Source organism: Rhipicephalus microplus, chromosome X (assembly GCF_043290135.1).
Source record: "Rhipicephalus microplus isolate Deutch F79 chromosome X, USDA_Rmic, whole genome shotgun sequence".
Lineage (NCBI taxonomy): Eukaryota > Metazoa > Arthropoda > Arachnida > Ixodida > Ixodidae > Rhipicephalus > Rhipicephalus microplus.
In genome coordinates, this window is record NC_134710.1 from 387394398 (window position 1) to 387408728 (window position 14331).

Sequence of the window (14331 nt, forward strand, 5' to 3'; positions counted from 1 at the left end):
AGATCACACGATTCGCCTGGCCGTGCACGCGGCCGAGGAAACGTGGGTTCTATAGCTTTTGCGAACGTGTAGCCGCCACGTTGCACTGCTTCTCTACTTCAGCCTACCGTGCCGCTTAGCTGGAGCCATTCACGGCTGGAGCAGATGTTTGCACTAACCGCCGCAGGGAGTTTTGACTGGCTGCGGCAAAACGGAGACCTTCGGCGAGCCCGAAAAAATGTTTTTCCCACTTCGAGCGATCGGGATCGCCGCCTCTTTTTCCTCCCGCCTTGGCCTTTCCACTTTCCTGCTTCTCCGCTGTGGCCGGCTGCCCCTAGTTCACACTGAAGCATTCGCTTTCTACAGCGAGCGAATTTCTCCTGTCGCCCAAACGCAGCGTCGTTCGCACTGGACGCGTACGCGCCGCTGAATCCGCCGATTAGCCATAGCGCCATCTGCCGAGTGAACAATGAACCTTGGTATGAGTGTGGGGTGAATGTGCTGTTCCCCGGATGTTGTCGACGGCTCGCAACCAAGGAGGTTAAAGTACCCTATTTGCTCGCAACTTGAGCAAGGCCCTGGAAACTGAGTCATAGCTTTGGTTTCAAAGAACATGTGCGCTCGTAGCGGTTGCCGGGCATCCTAATATCCGGTTGAACAGAGCGAGGTTGATGCGCATGTCAGCATTTATTGTCTTCCGGAACTTCTCACGAATAAAAAAATGAATTCATCTGTAAGGAACTTCTCTGTTGTTTATATGTCTTTTCTTATTCCTTATTTCTCGAATTTATGTCAGGAAACACGGGGGAAGTGTTTTTTTTTTTTTTGCTTTCGTAGCGCTTGCCTCCGTTGCTTCCCGCCCCTTGCTTAGCAATACTAGAGGATGAATCGCGCTAATTTATCTCACTTGGTTGGCGTGTCAACTACAGGAAAGATAGAGACAGCAAGTTGTGGCGAGTAGAAAATATAAGCCGCAATGAGCTACGCCGAACAAGTCGAAGATGGCTTAATCGGACATGTTTTCCGTGGCTCTGTGGTGTGCTAACCCAGGGACCTCTAGTTCCGTGAACGTTTTCCACTGTTTTCGAGAGGCAACGGGTAAGCACAAGAATTCGGACCCATTATTTGAGCAGGCTTTGATTTCGCATGAGTACATAAGTGTAAACCCAATTCTGTGCAAGCCTGACTGGAATGACAGAAGTGCAGTGACGCTTGACTAATTTGTGAAGACAGCTGCCAAGCTCTTGTCGGAGAATTGCGTTTATTGAAAGGTTATATGCAAGTTGACTTGGCTGCATAGTTTTAGTTGCTTTCCCTTTTAACGTGTTGTTCAAATGACGTAAAGTAATTATAGGATGCTTACTGCTCATCAATTTCTTGTAGCAGCAGTTTCAAAATATGCGAGTCTTTCATTCTAATAGACTGTCTAGATGATATGTGGGATTTAACATACAAAAACCACCATATGATTATGAGAGACACAGTAGTGGAGGGCTCCGGAAATTTCAACCACCTGAGGTTCTTAACGTGCACCCAAGTCTGAGCAAACGGGCCTATAACATTTCCGCTTGCATCAGAAATGGAGCCGCCGGAGCCGGCATACGATCCCGCGACTTGCGGGTCAGCATGCCGAGTACCATAGCCACTAGAACACCGCGGCGGGGCATAGTCTAGCTCATATTTATGTGATGGACCAAATGCTTCAAAAATTATTACAGAGAATGTCACTGGAGCCAACATTTTGACAAGTCAACTTTTATTCGTCAAGGCAACGCTATTGTCCTGACCAAGACCAGTCAACTTGCTGAAACACTGTTTCCAGCGACGTTATTTTTTGAAAAACCTCTGTTCGCTTCAAGCCTCTCCATGCCTCTGAACATTAGTATCGTTTGGTACTCAAGTTCTGTCATAAAACTGTGCGCGCCGTCATGGCAAACGAATTAAATACGACGTGTCACCCGAAATTGTTGATAATTTTCACATTGGTTCGGATACTCCGGGTTAACTGTTTGCTCATCATGTCCATATGTCAGTTGTATATGAAAGCTGCGTTTATAAATTGACACTTTCACACTAAGTGTATGAATCTGTTTCTTCTATACAAATTATCCAATAAAAAGGTCAATACATTTGTGTCGATCGAATGTCGTCTTACTGAGAAATCAGTTAGCTTAGCTTTCACTTCTTCAGAAACACGAACAAAATTTTAAATAAGAAGAATAACAAAATTTGACGACCGCATTGACCAAGCAGCCAGTGGAACTGAAAGAAGGCACGAGCACATTCCGCTTGCATGTGATGTGGGTAAGGAGGGCTCCTGCAGCAATCCTCTTCCTCTCGATTTTTCGTATTTTCCCTCTATTCGGGGACCTCACCAGCGACGTCATGAAAGAAATTTTCTCTTCTTGATTAATTTATAGTAGGATGCCGACGACCGCCATTGGTAAAAGCGGCGATGCCGCTGCCGAGAACGAATACATGGGTGTTATAGTGAGTTTCCGCCCCATGACTTCAGTGCGCCCGTGAAGAGTTAGATCTTTTTGATTAGCGCGCTTCAACGCTTGCTCCAACTCGGAAGAGAACGGCAACTAGATATCAAGGAAATGACGATTTAAGGAGCAAAGCAAGATACGCATAGGAACTCCTACTCACCACTCATTTCATGCTAGTTTCCTAACTTATTCCACAAGACTTCCTTTAGTTAGCTGTCAACGTGCTTGCGGTGGCGCCTCTCCTAAGGGACGAGGTAGGTGGTTGCGAATCAGTTCAATGAGCATTTCTTTTAAGCGCACGTTACTTGTCTGTCACATGACCAGCGAGTCGTACTTTGCCGCCATTTTTTTGAAATTCCTCAGCTAGCACTCTTGTTGGTTCGCGGCGAGCCGATCCGGCCGTGAACGCCGCAAAAATTGGTCCGACAGCGATTGGCGCGGAGAGGGCCTTTTCGGCGGATCTCGCTGCCACTCAGAGCACTTTCGGCGGCCGGAATGCTTAGTTTGAATCAGCCTTTAAAGCCTTACGGGCACTCTGCCTTTAGCGCTATTTAGCGCGTAGTTAGTGAAGGAATCTCTGGGACACAGAAGGATCTCAGACGTACCCTTGCTGCTAACTCTAAAGAATACCTATCTCCTTTGTTTGCTGCATGTATATGCCCCTGACGTACTTGTCTAGAACATCCCACGCACGTCAGAGGGTCGATGGTTCGAACCTATGGTCGCGTGCCTCGGAAAGTGTTTTCGCGGGACCATTTTTGTGCAGTTTAAATACATACACACGTATGCGTACCCGCAGCACCACACCGATGGCGACAGCAAACATGCACCTGGTGCATCCTTATTAATGATATCGCCATAAAATTTGTTGGTAAAGACGGAGACATGCGAGCTTGTGTATGCCTTAAGCCGTTATACAGAGTGACAAGATTTTCCATGGGCAATGACGATCCTATATAAGCTCAGCACCACTCACCATGAGCTCGAACTTTAATATTGAGTTAATTTAGCCCAGTATGCCGAAACTCTTCACCGATAACGACTAAATATGTGGCTAGGTATGGCACTCACTGACGACATTCTGGAGAAAAAATCTGCTCCGATTCACGATCACGGTCTCTTTGTAAGCAAATTAGGACACCATAGACATGTTCTTTATAAATCATTTATACGACGTATATGAGAAATGTGCTTTGCGTTTGAAGTAATAAGGAGTCATGTACTCTTTTGGGGAATCAAATTGTGCTCAGTTCTGGTCATTTCAAACAGGGTTTTGTGGATCTCGTTGATCGTACAGTTTTATCGCGCTACAGGGCCGGCGCTTGAGTAGGTAAATAATCTTAATTTTTCACCCCTCACTTCTGTGTGAATTATAACGAACAGACTATCAAGCTTAGGATAGAAGGGGGCGTGTCATTTGAAGTAATGTTATAAATCTCAACAAATAAAGTGGAAGAAAAGACAGCTTGTCGCCCCAACGGCAACGTGTCTGTTGCCTGCTCGGTAATGTTGAATCCCTAATGTTCTTTTGCATACGCTGAAATTGAAGCACATTGACACTCTTCCAATTTTTACAAACGATGACAACTTCAGGCGCAATAGGGTGGGAATGCTTTTACAACACCATGCGTTTTGCTACATTAGCCGCTTCAGCGGCACAACGATTATTCCCGATTTCCTCCACCTATATGCAATGTTATTCACTCAATCATAGCGCAAGGGAGTTTAATAGCGACACCAAGTAGTAGGCAGGCAGCCGGTACGGACAGAAATGCTCGAGCAGTCCAGCGTCTACAGCTCGTGCACACGCTCGCGCTTTGCACTCAGAGATGGTCCCACTAGTCAGTGTCTTGCGAATTCCCCACTACAATGCCCCGGTGACGAAGACGAGCCATCCTGGCGACTCAAGATGACGAGAGAACAGGAGGGTCGTATATAGCAGGGCTTGAGGCGACTGACGCGGACCATCTCACGACCAAGGCGGCGCTTGTCAATGGACGGCTTGAGTGGTTCAATCACATAGGTGACAGAAGAAGGGTGCTGTAGGACGCGGTAAGGGCCAGTATACTTCGGTGCAAACTTGGGAGTCAGTCCAGGAGAGTGAAAAGCAGTCGAAGCCACACGAGAGAACCGACGGGGAAAGTGTCCTGAACAAGATCCCGGTCATGGCGATCTTTTTGGAGGGCTTGATTATCGGCTGTGAAGGACCATGCAAGCTGACGACACTCTTCGGCATGTTCGGCCATTTCAGAAACTAGGCTGAACTCGGAGGCATCAGGATTGTATGGCAGAATCGCGTCGAGTGTGCTGCATGCGTCACGACCATATAAAAGAAAAATTGGAGAAAAACCTGTTGTTGATTGAATCGCCGTATTGTAGGCATACGTCGCGAAAGGAAGAAGAACGTCCCAATTGGAGTGGTCGGAATCAATATACATAGCGAGCATGTCTCCCAGGGTTCTATTGAAACGTTCCGTTAGGCCGTTCGTTTGAGGGTGGTAGGCTGTTGATGCACGGTGTACTGTACAGCATGAATGTAAGAGCTGCTTCAGAACTTCGGACAAAACTACGCGGCCCCTGTCACTCAGGAGCTCCCGTGGTGCGCCATGATGAAGAACAAACCGATGCAAGATGAAGGTTGCAACGTCACGAGCACCAGCCGAAGGTAGCGCTGCCGTTTCGGCGTGCGTTGTCAGATGGTCGGCAGCCACAATCACCCATCGATTATCACCAACAGAGCACTGTAGCGGGCCGCATAAGTCAATCCCAACAGGGTCAAGTGGATGTGCAGGACATGGTAAAGGCTGCAGTTGACCGGGTGAATGAGGAAATGTCTTGCGCTCCTGGCACAGGGAACATGAGCGAATGTGTTTGCGTACAAACGTGCACATACCCCGCCAGTAGTAACGTTGGCGGATCCGTTCATACGTCTTTAGCGCACCGGCGTGTGCGTGTTGCGGTTCAGCATGAAAATATTCGCAGATATCAGACCGCATATGGCTGGGTATGACTAGCAGCCATTTACGACCCACCACTTGATAGTTGCAACGGTATAACAGACCATCCCGTATGGCGAAATGCGTTGCTTGGCGGCGAAGAGCACGCGGGTAACCGGAAGTTGATGCGTCAGAAAGCATATTCAAAAGCGAGACAATCCAAGGGTCCTTCCGCTGTTCCGATGGCATGTCTGTGACGCTTACGCAGAGAGGGGAAGGTCAAGGGCTGATATTTCCGTATCATCAGATTTCACGGGTGATCGTGAAAGCGCATCTGTGTCAGAGTGCCACTAGACAGTGCCTTGCGAATTCCCCGCTACAATAGTACAATCGACATGCTTCGCTGAGGAAAGCACAAGCAGGTCTGCCCTTTCAAACGACAGGTACCTGGACTCAGTGTCATGTCCGGGAAACTCTGAGCTAGTTTCGGTTTCAAACGACATGCAAGCTCGTAGCGGTAGTCGGGCATACTAAGATCCGGTTGAATGGAGTGGGGTTTATGTGAATGTTCGCATTTATTGGCTTTCAGAAGTTTTTCAAATAAAAAAATTATGCCCCTGTAAAGAACTTCTTTTTATTTATATGTCTTTTCTTCTTATTTTGTGAATTTTAAATCAGGTGAAGTGCGAGTAGTGATTAACTTGCGTTCGTAGCGCTTGCCTCCACTCTTTCTCGCCTCTCGCTCAGCGATATAAAAAGTTGTATCGCCCTCTGTTATGTCGCTTGGCGGGTGTGTCAACTACGGCAGAGATGAAGACAAGATAAAAAGAGCAAGTTCTGGCGGGCAGATAACAGGAGCCGCAGTGACCTTCGCTGAACAAGTAAACTATGCATTCGTAGAAGATGGCTTAATCAGGCAACACATGTTTTCCGTGACTCTGCGGGGTGCTAACACAAACACTTCTAGTTCTGTGAAAGTTTTACACTGCTCCCTAATGCAACGGGTGAGCTCAAGAATGTGGACACATTGTTTTATCAGGTTTTATTTTTGCATGAGTACATTGGTGTAAACCCAGCTCCCTGCAAGCATGACTGGACTGACAGAAGTGCCGTGTCACCTTGATAATTGGTGAAGACGGTAGCCAAGCTCTTGCCTGGAAAATGCGTTTATTGCGCTTTCACACTACGTGTATGTATGTTATTTATAAAAAACATGGAATAAACCATGTCATTCATTTGTGTCGATCGAGTTTCGTCTTACTGAGAAATCAGTTGGTTTAACTTTCACCTCTTCAGAAAACCTGAACAAACTTTTTTAAAAAAAGAAGATTATCAGAATTTTATTGCGGTATTGCCCAAGCCGCCGGTGGACCTGAAAGAAGGCCCGAGCGCATTCAGCTTGCATGCGAAGTGGGAAAAGAAGGCTTGCGTGGCACCCTCCTCCTCTCGATTTTTTGTCATTTTCCTCTATGTGAGGACCTCACCAGTGACGTCATGAAAGAAATTTTTCGTTCCTGATTCATTTCTAATAGGGCGCCCAGGAACCACCAGCGGTAAAAGTGGCGCGGCCGAAAGCGAATACATGGGACGTCTAGGGAGTTTCATCCCTCTGTCACAGTGGTGCATCGTGGTTACTAAGGGTATAAAAAGCACAGCACAAACTACCGCTTTACAATACTGTTGAAACCAGCGTTCAGATGTTGTCCCTCGGTGAACAGTATAGAAAGGCAATGTTCGCTGAGCAAAATACCGAATTTCGATATTTCACAGTGTCCTAGAGTTAGAAACCTAGAATGCAGAGCGTAACCTGAGGAGCCGTGTCATTTAGATTTTTTCTCTTGCAGTTATATGAACGACCCACCAGTGTTTGAAAAAGGTGAAGTATTCCTCCTAATACCACCTATCATGCATATTAGTGGATTCTGGGTGACTTTCTGCTACCTAGGACTTGGCTGCGAAGTGGTTTTAGTTCCCACATGGGACTTCGGTGTCATCTTGCCAGCCATCGAAAAATACAAGGTAATTATATTTTGCAGCATTACCCACATCTTTCGTTAGAAGACTAAATCAATGGAATCGTAGGCCTATACACAAGTGAGCTCTAACAACCTGAAAATAAATGAAAGATTGCTTCATCCTTGGATTGGAGCGAAGGCGTCATATTGCACGGAGATAAAGATGGAACTGAAACAGTTTTGTAGCTCAGCAACCAGTCAAGTGCTAATCGGAGCTAGCATCAGGGAATAATGCACATGCTTGTGAAACAGTTTACAGAAAAGTGTTGCAATTAATCAGGCTGTATTGTCGGTATAAGTTGAGGCTGACTATTTGAAATGCTTTGCTGTTTACGTATCAGACCAGCCATGTCGTACCGCGCATTCTGTGGACTGATGCCTCATAATTGACGCAACTGGTACAATGCCTTGAATGCATGGGTAAGATGTGGACAAATGTTTTTTCGCAATACACTGCTATTAGTGAATGTACGTTGCCCTAAATGCGTTGGTTTGTGCTAAGTCGTCGTATCTCTAAATTTGAATGAAGTGGATGCAGCCATCAATTAGAAAAACAATTAGGTCAGCCGTCTTTTCTGTGCAGTGTCATGTACAGTGTTTTATAGGAAATTTAGTTTCATATATTTCTCTAGTAAATATTCGGTAGTCACTACACAAGGTAATATCGCAACAGGAAAAGAAATGACTTAGCGACATAATGAGTGTAGACTGGGGCGAACTGAGCAAAAAGAAATAAATTCTGGAAAAAAATTCCAGGCCACATTCTCGCTCAACTAGTACCCTCCGGTAAAACACTGATTCATGCAAAATACGCAACATAATAACTGTTTGATGAGCAGCCCTTTACTGTAAACGTAGGAATCGAGAGCTACACAGAACACCGCCAAAATTGAGGTGGTCGCGGCAGGGCATCACATGCTGAATGATTTACAGGTTACCGCTTAGGGTTTATTACGCCACATTGAATAGTTTACCATAATCACTCGACTCACAATAAGCCTGAAGTATGGACACTATGAACATCATACCGCACTATTTTCGTATTTTGATTTCTGCATCACACTCATAATAATGCCGGAACTAACATTAGAGAATGCGGTTACTTGCTTGAAATGAAGCTTTTTTTTCCCGCGTTTGAAGTCAAACAATAAAAAAGCCACCATTCGCACTAGCGGCCTAAGCACAAGCGAAAAAAAATTTATCACAGCAGAAACTGACCACTGGTAATTGTGATAATTTTGATTTTTAGTGTGGAAAGTGTAGGGGCCACAAGACAATCTGGCACCAGCACAGTGAATGCAGGCCAGCTGTCGTTACTCACTGACTGGCACGAAGGAGGCTTTTGAGGAAACAGTTTAGTAGAAAATAGGTCTAGTGGCTGAACATGCATGCTTACATGCATGACATTTTAAGAGTATTGTGCGCCACCCTATGAAGCATGTGCACATGGTGAAGGGTTTAGAGCATCGTACTTCGTCTGGAGTGGCCCCGAGTATAAATGTCACTGCCTAAAGGTTTCCACGTATATTCCTCTTTATACAAGTACTCTTATGACTGGCAATGCATGGACTCTGCCTGCAAGGGACGATCATCGGCAAGCCTTCCAATCGTGGTTCGCGTCTTGCAGGAACACGAGTGGTTTCCCTGTGCGCCACATCCAACGCGCATCGGTGTTGTTGAGACGCGAAGTCAGCGTCGGACAAAGAACGTCGCGTGTGCGCTGCTCTCTCTCTCTCTCTCTCTCTGGGCTTCGATTACCCTCTCGTGTGTCATATAAAATCACCTTTGTACGCCTAGTTTAACATTGCTCTAATTATGTAATGAAATTGTGTGTATTTGGCCCGCAAGAAGCCTCGCGAAGGTTCTTTCTTCCTCGAAGCCAGGGTTAACGCCAGTGCCCCGATTCTCTATCGCATCAACTGGTTAGCAGCGGTGGGATCCTGTATGATTCGGTGGTGTTCTTTTCTGGTACCGATGCTGGTGAGTGCTCGCTTCCATAGAGATTCTACCAAGTACTTTGGATAGATGGTGATGTTTATCCAAAGGGGTAGATTGGTCGCTGCTTCTTGAAAGCTGGTGTCTGTTAGAGGTGCCTTCACAGCAGTTAGAACAACTAAAGGTATCAAGGGGTGGCTATGGATTTGAACAGGCTAAGAAAACTGGATTTAGAACTCCTGTGCGAAGAGCTAGGAATGGACGTGACGATGATACATAGGAAGCCACATTTGATACAGGCGATCAAGGATTCTGGAGTGGATGATGAGAGGCTTTCTGAGTGTTGGGAACTCATACAGGCCAGGCGTAAGGAAGCCAAAGAACGTGAACGCCTTGCGTCAGAGAGAGGAGCCGCCAGGCATAAACACGGAGCTGCAGCTCATGTAAGGAAAATGGAACGATTGAGCTTAGAGTTTCAGATTGTCCTGGCGAAACTTGCTAGTGGTCAGGGTACAGTAAATGAAGGGATTCAAGATAGACCAGGTACAATAAACAGTGAATGCAGGACTGAGGTAGCTGACGAGTGCAGAGTCTATTGCCAGTCGGAGATTACAGGCGTCACAAGCATGGACAAAAACAGGATGACTGACTCGTGGATAAAGGTTTTTTTCTCGGATTAGTGTAGACGCGGTATCTTTGTCCCAGCAGGATGAGTGTACAGTCGGTTTCGCCAAGCCATAAAAGTATACAGCCGGAGGTGCAATCGTTAGTAAATCGCGACGTGGATGAGCAGGGTAGCCAAACTAGAGCTATCATTGCATCCTACCCAACTGATGGTCGGTTGGGTAGCATACAATAATACAGTTGCTGGAAGCGACAAAGGTGACAGCAGATCGCCAGTGCATGGTTTTCAAATTACCAGTGCGCAGTTTCTTTAGGGGCAAGAAAGCTTATGGATGTTCTATAGTTTCTGCTGTTACAGAGCGCACTTCCTCAAGGACACTTGGTCTTTAAATTTTGAGTGAAAACAGAGCAGTGTATGCAGGTCAGGATGGTGCGGACGCTCCCGTCTTGATGCGTCTGCGAACAAGTTCTTTGGTTAAAACCCGGCATTGCTGCATTGTGAAGGGAAGTTACTTGAAGCATCCGCGTGGTTTAACGTAGATTTGGAGACATGCGTCGCAAATAACTTGTTTGGAGGTGTTCTACCTAGGGTCTGTAGACTGTGGACCGCGACCTTTCTGCTAGACTTCATGCCATCGTTGAGCAGGGAACAGCAAGGCTGCGGTGACTGGGCCGCGCCAGCTGTGGAGGTGCATGTTGGAACCCAAAGGGTGTTGATGTGTAGTGGGGGTTGGTGCAACGCCGAAATGCCTTGTTGTGTTACCTGCTCTGTGCTATGCGTGTGTTGCGGTCGAGAACCATAGGGACGCGTAGGGGCAATCGCAACAGACGACGTACAAGGGCCACTTCAGGGAGTAGCGGTACTGCAGCCCGTCCTTGACCTTTTTGGGTGGCGGATGGGCTGGTATGACTGGCAATGCATGGACTCTCCCTGCAAGGGACGATCATTAGCGAGCTCTCAAAACGCGGTTCGCGACTTTCAGGAACGCGAGAGGTGCTCGTGTGTGCAACATGGAGTGCGCAGTCGGCGTCAGACAAGGCGCGCGCACACGGACCAGGAGTTATAAAAGGAGCGTCGCTTGTGTGCTGCTCACTCTCTTTCTGACCTTCGTCGGCCCTCTCATGTGCCATGTAAAGGCGCGCCTGTACGCATTGTTTAACATTTCTGTAAATGTGCAATTAAATTGTCTGTATTTGGTCCCCAAGAAGTCTCGCAAAAAATCTTACTTCCCCGACGTCTGAATGAACGTTTGTGCCCCCTTCTACGTCACATCAGTACAAACTTTATAGGGCAATTAAGTACGACAAGGTGACTAAAGCGTGGTGCCTACTATGTCTATAGTTGCGCCGCCACTTGTCTATGAGCGTGCTTAAGGGCTATAGCGATCGCAGCTAAATCGACGTGGTTTGTCACGCGCATTCAGAAGAGCGGTCAATGACGGATGTGTGAGAGACGTTCTACACCTTACTGTGGGATGGAGTTCTAAGTACTGATTCACCACAGTGAAGGAGAACTGACATAATGAAGAACGACGCTCAAGTGTTTAGAAAGGCCGACTATTTTGTTCATAGTAAGTGGATAAGTTGAACGTATATTTGTGAATAAGAGTTACCATGGGACGGATAGCAGCTGAATTTATTTTCGGAAATCTATTTTCATCACAGCCTACAACACTTGGGTTACTTCCTACATTCGTCCTGAAGTTGGATCAGCATCCACTACTGGGTCAGGTGGACACGAGCAGTGTCAAAAAAGTAATGCTTGGCGGCAGTACATTGAATTCATCTGTGCTACAAAGCGTCGCCAGGAAGCTCGGCTTGGGCGGAGTCATACAATGTACGTTTATTGATGTTTTTCACGTGTGGTAAAAAGAAACTAAACAAGACATTTGGTATCATGCATGACGAGTACAGCAGCTGAATAGTGAAATTAGAGAAATGCGTATTACAATCAGGAAGTCGGCTTTACATTGACAAAAACCTCCCAAATAATTATACCCATTATGAGATGAACATTTAAGCAATGTAGCAATTACGGAAAGCGCCTTCACGGGCTACGTTAAGCCTTCATACTAAGATTTTCAAAGGATAATTGTCAGGCAACTCATCATGAATTCTCCTTTTAAAAACAAGGCAATGCAGTTGGAAGCAAATATTCCGAGCAGCGTTCCTCAGAAGCGTCTCTAGAAGCGTGTTTACTTTGTTTCCGCAGCGCTAAGGTGACATAAAGCGCTTATTAAATAGCCATACTGGATCCCCTTCATGTTCGAATCTTTTTAGGTCAATTTATAAGGAACCGGATGAGTTTTTATTGATTCAAGTTTGTTACCAAGAAAGGGATAGTAAAAAAGACTTAACTCTACCATATAATTGTGGTGTAAAATGTGGCGGAATTGATGACTGAGTGACTGACTGACTGGGCCAACTGGTTGACTGACGTTTCGTTACTTTATACATTACGCTGTTTACTGCGTCCTTTATAAGTCTGTTTTCCTGTTGACGTTAGCATGTATTTCTTAGATTATACGCATTAAGGCGCATTTGGCCCTGAATTCTGGTTCGCGACCACTTTTACAGTGGTGTTATGTGTGCAATGTGAGTTGTAAAATAGTCAAAAAAATGAAAAGCAGTGAAATAAAATAGGTAACAAAATAAAGGAATGTGGTGTAACTATTTTCTTGCGCATTTCTCATTTATTGTGTGTGCGTTAAGTTCCCTGTTCATCTTTTAGACTGTGTGGCACCATATATGAAAGGTGGTTGTGTCGTTGTTTCTTCCGTACTTTTTAAGTTCGCGTGCTTGATTTTCGCAAAAATTTGTTACATCACACGTTGCAGTGATGTACAGCTCAACGCTAACATCATCTTAATACATAAGAAAGGAGATGACAAGGACTTGAAGAATTACAGGCCGATCAGCTTGCTCTCTGTAGTATACAAGCTATTTACAAAGGTAATTGCTAACAGAGTAAAGAAAGCATTAGAATTCAATCAACCAAAGGAACAAGCAGGATTTCGAACAGGCTACTCAACAATTGATCACATTCATACTATCAATCAGGTAATAGAGAAATGCTCAGAGTATAACCAACCACTATACATAGCCTTCATAGATTACGAGAAGGCGTTTGATTCAGTAGAAATATCAGCCGTCATGCAAACACTGCGGAATCAGGGCGTAGATGAAGTATATATAAACATTCTGGAAGAAATCTACAGGGGATCAACTGCTACCATAGTGCTTCATAAAGAAAGCAACAGAATACCAATCAAGAAGGGTGTAAGGCAGGGGGACACAATTTCCCCAATGCTATTTACCGCGTGCTTACAGGAGGTTTTCAGAAGCCTAGAATGGGAACAGTTAGGGATAAGAGTTAATGGAGAATACCTTAGTAACCTGCGCTTCGCCGATGACATTGCATTGCTGAGTAACTCGGGGGACGAATTGCAACTCATGATTACGGAGTTAGACAAGGAGAGCAGAAAGGTGGGTCTTAAAATTAATCTGCAGAAAACGAAAGTAATGTACAACAACCTCGGCAAGGAGCAGCGCTTCGAGATAGGTAATAGTGCACTTGAAGTTGTAAAAGACTATGTCTACTTAGGACAGGTAATAACCGCACAGCCGAACCACGAGATTGAAGTAACTAGAAGAATAAGAATGGGGTGGAGCACATTCGGCAAGCACTCTCAAATTATGACAGGTAGATTGCCACTATCCCTCAAGAGGAAGGTATATAACAGCTGTATCTTGCCGGTACTTAGCTACGGAGCAGAAACCTGGAGACCTATAAAGAGGGTTCAGCTTAAATTGAGGACGACGCAGCGAGCAATGGAAAGAAAAATGGTAGGTGTAACCTTAAGAGACAAGAAGAGAGCAGAGTGGATTAGGGAACAAACGGGGGTTAAGGATATCATAGCTGAAATCAAGAAGAAGAAATGGACATGGGCAGGGCATGTAGCGCGTAGACAGGATAACCGCTGGTCATTAAGGGTAACTGACTGGATTCCCAGAGAAGGGAAGCGGGTTAGGGGGAGACAGAAGGTTAGGTGGGCAGATGAGATTAAGAAGTTTGCGGGTATAAATTGGCAGCAGCAAGCACAGGACCGGGTTAACTGGCGGAACATGGGAGAGGCCTTTGTCCTGCAGTGGACGTAGTCAGGCTGATGATGATGATGACAGCTCATTTCAGTAACTAAAGCCCAAATGGTGGAAGAGTTTGGTAGGTGTTAGCTATGGGTCATTCATTCGAACAATGGACGCCTGTAAACTGAGCATAATGCAATTTCACAGCGTAACGTACTTCTCCTACAGTTCTACCACGATAGCGTTCAAGAGATCGCTTCACAT

General features: G+C 45.7%; 1 protein-coding gene across 2 annotated transcripts in view; it reads left to right on the forward strand.

Annotated features, from left to right (window-relative positions):
• The window catches only part of LOC119161028 (uncharacterized), a 126296-nt gene that overhangs the window by 77026 nt on the left and 34939 nt on the right, over positions 1 to 14331 (forward strand). For both annotated transcript variants that reach the window (XR_012887533.1, XM_075880082.1), the window contains exons 6-7: positions 7252 to 7426; positions 11647 to 11818. Coding sequence is in view for 1 of the 2 variants with exons in the window: in XM_075880082.1 (XP_075736197.1) it covers positions 7252 to 7426; positions 11647 to 11818 (347 nt within the window). In the remaining variant the exon portion in view is untranslated. The remainder of the gene's footprint in view (positions 1 to 7251; positions 7427 to 11646; positions 11819 to 14331) is intronic.